The sequence below is a fragment of the Cupressus sempervirens genome, chromosome 3 (assembly GCF_028749045.1).
Source record: "Cupressus sempervirens isolate cs-2001-9-10 chromosome 3, ASM2874904v1, whole genome shotgun sequence".
Taxonomy (NCBI): Eukaryota; Viridiplantae; Streptophyta; class Pinopsida; order Cupressales; family Cupressaceae; genus Cupressus; species Cupressus sempervirens.
This window is the reverse complement of record NC_143120.1, coordinates 683,781,605-683,788,170: the sequence shown is the minus strand read 5'-3', so window position 1 is coordinate 683,788,170 and position 6,566 is coordinate 683,781,605. Positions and strand designations below refer to the sequence as shown.

Below are 6,566 nucleotides of genomic sequence, written 5' to 3'. Positions count from 1 at the left end.
ACGAGTATATAACCAGGGCAAATGTGAAATGGGCGAGCAGAAAATCAGAAACATTGAAGAAACCCATTTCCTTACGTGCTAAAGCATTTCACAGAATTAAATAACAGATATGAAATGTTTATAGGATTCCTTTCCTTGTCGAACAATTCATGAATACCTGTTCCGTTTCCTTCTTCGCCCAATCCCAGTTCATCGTATTTTTCGAAACACCCACCTTATCACAAATCTGACATCAGAAAATCGACTGAACACGTCTCTGTTACAGTCGAGTTTTTCAACTCTCGTACGGTCCAATCAGGAGTCACTCTGTACTAGAAAATGGCATTGATCGAATGAGTCGGATCATCAGGTCGATGTTTCCCAGAAAAGCGTGGAGCAAAATTTGTCAATTTAGAATAAGAAATTCAGATGGGTGACGAGGACGAATAATTCGGAGATTTCAAACGAGGGAAATGTTTGATGAATTATGTGGATTTAGATTAAAAAAACAGGGGAAATGACGAGGACAATGTGGGGGAAGGAAGCGCTTGTATGGTATATCTTGGCGTATAGTTATACCCACTCCAAATCTTGAATTTTGGCCTATAAATTTACTTCCTGCCTTGACCATTCATCATAATGTTCTTCTCCTTCTCTTGAATCATATTGTCTGCCTTCTTTTTCCTGTTTTCATCATACAACATGTGTGGAATTCTAGCCGTGTTAGGTTGTTCCGACTCCTCCCATGCCAAGCGTGTTCTAGTCTTGGAACTCTCACGCAGGTATTCCTATAAATTTTTCTTTCTTTCTTGTTTTTTTTGGTTATTGTTGGAATATGATTTACGAAATAGAATTTTTATTTTGTGAGTTAAATGGGGATACCAAATCTACATTTCCTCGAATTCTAATTCTCATTTTGCAGATCTAAATAGTAGACTAGAAACTTTTAAGAATTCCGAATTCCAATTCCTACTGAAATCCACGATCCAAACGAACCCTTATCACAGCATATCATGAGTTTGGACTTATCATTCCAATTTCTTGGGAAGTGTGGCCTTCAAATTGGGCCAAATGACTGGGGTACGGAGGGGCCACTTTGTCAGGAGTTCACAACATTCAGTCCCCAGATACTGGGGGACCCCTTTTTAGTACACTATACCCCAGAAAATAGACCCATTTTGTAGTTTAGCTGAGAAATATAGGATTTGTGTTGGAACTAAGCTGGTTTGTATCGTTCGTTGCTTGTGCAGGCTCAGACATAGAGGCCCCGATTGGAGTGGACTGTACCAGAACGGAAATGCCGTTATTGCTCACCAGAGGTTGGCTATTATAGACCCTATATCTGGCGATCAACCCCTTTTCAATGAAGATAAAACTATAGCTGTGATTGTAAGTCCCTTATTGCTCTGATCATCAACTTCAAACATGTGCAAGTTTAATTTTTCGTTTTATCAATTTAGTGGTAATAATTTGATCTTTTTGGTGCATTTTTAACAATGTCAAATCAAGTAGAGGGAGCAACTTCAACATAGTGGGTTTAATAGTTGAAGAATTTTTATAGTTAAGTATGTTTAAGTTGGAGTAGTATTAGAGAGGGTGACCTCTCTCTATTCATAAAATATAGACAATGTGTTAAATCTTGATAACAATATCACAATATCGAATCAACTGAATACAATATCTCTAATATCTGTGTACAAGTATAATCTCGGCCAGCTAATAGAAAAGGAGCTCAATTTTCCAAAGCAGCTGCTTTTCATACATCATTTAAGATTCAATTTACAGTCTTATTCTGTCATTGAGTTATTGACTGATAGCTCAATCTTTGGCTTAGGTGTGGTTCATATTCCAACCCCTCTTTGAATCAAAGTGAAAAACAATCATTTGCTATTTAAATGTTCTACTATTGAGCAACGAGACCTCTTTGTGACCAATCGATCTTTGATTCAAGTGCGATTCATTTACCGAACACCCTCTTTAATCCACACTGTAAATGTTCAGGCATCTAGCTTAGCCTAGCTCTGCCGATCTGATCTAAACCGTGATAGTATTTTGAACTTTATTAAAATTACATCTAAGTTTTCCATTCGTTATTGGATGCTCTGCCAATGTGTGACTATGCTATAAATCCTGTTTATGACTAATTTATCTTTAATTCAAATAAAAGTCATTTGACAAAATATATAATTCAAATGTAGCATTCAAAATCAGTAGACAAATAAATGTTCTATTCAAAATCCTCCAGCTGAAACCTCCCATTTATTCATTCTAAATCTTTGTGTTTTACCCCATAATGACATAATGACATGATTGCCCTATGTATTCTACATCTATAAGCTCACTCAAACCAAAATTGATGCCTAAATTTGGACTACAGGTAAACGGAGAGATTTATAATCATGAAGAACTGAGGCAAGGACTGAAGTCTCACAAGTTCAGAAGCGGTAGTGACTGTGAGGTGATTGCACATCTGTACGAGGAGCATGGTGAAGAATTCATCAATATGTTGGATGGGATGTTCTCCTTCGTTCTGCTTGACACGCGTGATGGCAGCTTCATTGCCGCTAGAGATGCGATAGGAATCACTCCTTTATACATCGGATGGGGACTTGATGGTACACATTACTTCACTCTGTTTTGATGTGGGCAATTATGCAGATTGCATTGCTTTATCTCCATTGCTGTCATGGGTTATTGCAGGATCTCTCTGGTTTGCATCAGAAATGAAAGCTTTGAACGATGACTGTGAACGTTTTGAGGCGTTTCCTCCAGGGCATATATACTCCAGCAAACAAGGTAAAACAATGATTTGGTGTACGATACATATTGTGGTATAGATCCTACATTACATTGTTCTTTTATCCTCGGGTAAGAGGATAAATCTTCTTTGTTTCTGGGCAATGAATCATTGAGTATGTTCTTTGTTTTCTTTATTTGGCAATGGATCAGCGAATGTGCTCTGAAAACAAATACAGTTGAATCCGAAATCAATCATTGAATGTGTGCTGAGTTGAATCCAAAATAAATCATTGATTGTGTGCTGGAGTATCGATTGAGAATACTAATACAATTGAATTCAAAAACTATCAATGTGAATAGTTTATGTCACAACCGTTTCTTTCTTGTTAGGATTGTCATTTAACCCATCAACAATATGGCCATTGTGATCAAGACATCGATACGATGAGAGGAGAAACTGATTATAACCATCCTGTACAAATTTCTAAACTTATGATCATTTGATTATTCATGCAGGAGGCTTGCGTAGGTGGTACAACCCACTATGGTTTTCAGAAAAACTACCATCAACTCCATACGATCCTCTGGTTTTAAGAAGAGCATTTGAGAATGTATGTACTATGAACATGCTTATGTTTTGTAAAGTGTAGAGTAAATTGGGAATATGAGAAGTATCAATGAAAACTAAGGTATTTGACTGTGAATTGTTGGGGATGCAGGCAGTAATAAAACGGCTGATGACGGATGTTCCATTCGGAGTACTTCTCTCAGGGGGGTTGGACTCGTCATTAGTTGCTGCAATTGCCGCTCGCCATTTGACTGGTACTAATCATACCAAGCTTTATGGAGCAAAATTACACTCTTTCTGTGTTGGATTAGAGGTCATTCTCTTTTCTCCCCTTCAATTTCTTGTTTGAATTTTCCCAATTCTAGACTGAGACTCCATTCTATAAATTCTTGAACAATAATTTTCTCTTTTCACACACAAGCAGGGGTCTCCAGATTTAAAGGCTGCAAGAGAAGTTGCAGATTACCTTGGCACCCTTCATCATGAATTTCACTTCACTGTGCAGGTATGTATATCATTCAGTTTGAATTATTGAATTAATATACCAGACCACATTTTATGGACTATCATCAGAAGAAACAAAGGAAAAAGCAGAGAAATAAATTAATAGAAAAACTTCCATTATGTTTGTGATGAATCTTTTTATAACAGGATGGCATAGATGCACTAGAGGATGTAATCCATCATGTGGAAACATATGACGTGACAACTATAAGAGCAAGCACACCAATGTTCTTAATGTCACGGAAGATCAAGTCTCTGGGAGTGAAAATGGTCCTTTCTGGCGAAGGTTCAGATGAAATATTTGGAGGTTATTTGTATTTCCACAAAGCTCCTGACAAACGAGAATTTCACGAGGAAACTTGTCGTAAGGTAGGAACACCTTATTCACACAAACCCTCTGAACAAATCTACATTTGGAGGGTACCAGAACTGATTAAGTCCTCCATGAAAAACATTTTGAATTGTGATTCCTTCATTTGGGAATGCAGATAAAGGCTTTACATATGTATGACTGCTTGAGGGCAAACAAATCTACATCTGCGTGGGGCTTGGAGGCTCGTGTACCATTTTTAGACAAGGAATTTATCAATGTTGCTATGGACATTGATCCCAACTGGAAAATGGTATAATGCCTACTGCCATTACTTTTAATCCGAGAGCTGAATATTTGAATGGAGACAAATAGTTGGAGGAGATTTCAGTGCAGTAATAGATGATTGATTATACTGAAAATTTTGTAACAGGTGCGCCCTGAAGAAGGGCGGATTGAAAAATGGGTCTTGCGAAAGGCATTCGATGACAAGGAAAGTCCTTATCTTCCACAGGTTTGGGTTCGTAGGTTTCTTTGATGCATAAAACTTTTTGAGTTTATGATATTAGTGTGAGACGTTTCTGAATTTGATTATATGGTTTTTTTCATTTGCGTTTCAGATTAAATTCTTTATTCTTTCGTTAAGAAATAGAATAAAAAAGGTTTTGATCTCTCATAAAAAATAGCTCCTCCCTGATTTCTTATCTAAAGATCATGAAATTTAATCCGAAGTCTCATTAACACTTCGGCCAATCAAATCTACAGATATCCCATACTAATCTTTTTCAACCTCTGATTATAAATCTAAATAAGATTATGTTGAACTTTTTAATACATACAATATCTGAACATTATAATCAAATCCAAAAATATTTTATACTTATCATTTTCATCCTCAAGTTATAAATGCAAGACCATATTAAATTTCTCCATTCATACAATACATCTAAGTATTGTTATACATAATTTCTTTTCAAATCAGAAACAACATATTCTACAATAACATCATTTGGGTGGTGATGTTTCAGCACATCCTCTACAGACAAAAGGAGCAATTCAGTGATGGAGTTGGTTACAGTTGGATTGATGGTCTGAAAGCACATGCGGCAGAGCATGTATGTAGCTCTTTTTGTTGAACAAATTTAAGCAGCATAGTAAATTTCTAACTTGTTTAAATGGTATATGTGAAATCAATTAGCTTCTTCAGTTAGATCAATCTTCATCTATTAGTATAATTGTAGATGAACCATTTGAACAAGTCAAAAACTTTAAAGATATGGTTTCAATCTCTTTATTTTTCTCTATAATATCTGCTCCAATCCTTTTCTAGACAGTTTATTAATGTTTTCTTCAATTTTCAGGTGACAGATATGATGTTGGGTAACGCCAAGTATGTGTTTCCTCATAACACACCCAACACGAAGGAAGCATTGTATTACAGGATGATATTTGAAAGATTGTTTCCTCAGGTAACCTCTGAAGATCTCTTGTAGCCCAAAACATACAATTTGGATTGATTTCATGACTGATGGGAAGAAGGTTTGTTTGAACAGAATGCGGCGAGGTTGACGGTGCCAGGGGGGCCAAGTGTGGCATGTAGCACAGCAAAAGCAGTGGAGTGGGACGCCGCGTGGACCAATCATCTTGACCCATCTGGCAGAGCAGCTCTAGGAGTTCATGCCTCTGCCTACCAAGACATCCACAAAATTCCATCACACCCACCCAAGCTAACTGTAACGGCTAGCTTTGGGACTTCTTTGGAGAATACCTCCGGCACTCTCATGGGAGATCCAATATCTGTCAGGGAAGTAACCATTCGGGGTTAAAACTTGTAATTAATCTTTCAATGTACATTTAGTGTGTAGTACGGTAAGGCGTTTCTTCTAAAAGATTGAAAATAAGACATTTGTAAATTTAGCAATGATGGGTTTATATTGGGAATTATAAAAGAATGGGCCCAATCTTCAAAAATGTAAAAGTGCAACATATTAGAATATAAAAAAATCTTTATTTTCTTTTTATCAACATCTGTCCAATCTTTTATAGTGTAAAAGTGCAACATATTATGATTATTTTCTTCATATCAACACTGGTATAATCTTCTATAGTATAAAAGTGCAACATATTATTGCTATTTCCTTCTCATCAACACCGGTCCAATCTTCTATAGTGTAACAATGCACATATTACATCAATAAACGTTACATAAAGAGAAAATACACAATTATTATTAGTCTCTTTGTGTTTAGGCGAAGATTTATGTTTTCAAATCATTTTCTCTAACTAATTTTTTTTTTTGGAGAAACTATAGGTATTTTTTTCCCTTTATAAATTATTGATTTTATTAAATTAAGTTATCATAAAGATTTGATAGAATAGAGAGTTTAGAAAACATATATAAAAATTGAAATCCTTCCATCGGTTAGGTAAACAAATATGATAGAGAATATAACAAATGAATAAAGA

At 35.9% G+C, this 6,566-nt stretch overlaps 1 protein-coding gene across 3 annotated transcripts; it reads left to right on the top strand.

Moving 5' to 3' along the window:
* Window positions 1-1,217: 1,217 nt before the first annotated feature.
* LOC149568575 (asparagine synthetase [glutamine-hydrolyzing] 3-like) lies at window positions 1,218-6,125 on the top strand. 3 transcript variants are annotated; one of them, XM_089817583.1, is made up of 12 exons: window positions 1,218-1,368; window positions 2,357-2,594; window positions 2,680-2,775; window positions 3,235-3,329; window positions 3,438-3,599; window positions 3,711-3,791; window positions 3,938-4,159; window positions 4,279-4,413; window positions 4,534-4,614; window positions 5,129-5,215; window positions 5,462-5,569; window positions 5,654-6,125. In XM_089817583.1, exons 2-12 carry the CDS (start codon window positions 2,483-2,485, stop codon window positions 5,924-5,926), a joined length of 1,452 nt encoding a protein of 483 aa, XP_089673709.1. In that variant the 5' UTR covers window positions 1,218-1,368; window positions 2,357-2,482; the 3' UTR covers window positions 5,927-6,125. The 3 variants fall into 3 exon arrangements, with proteins under 3 accessions (XP_089673709.1, XP_089673708.1, XP_089673707.1); XM_089817582.1 differs by lacking the exon at window positions 1,218-1,368 and having other exon boundaries at window positions 2,295-2,594; XM_089817581.1 differs by lacking the exon at window positions 1,218-1,368 and having other exon boundaries at window positions 2,295-2,594; window positions 4,534-4,620.
* Window positions 6,126-6,566: the final 441 nt, after the last annotated feature.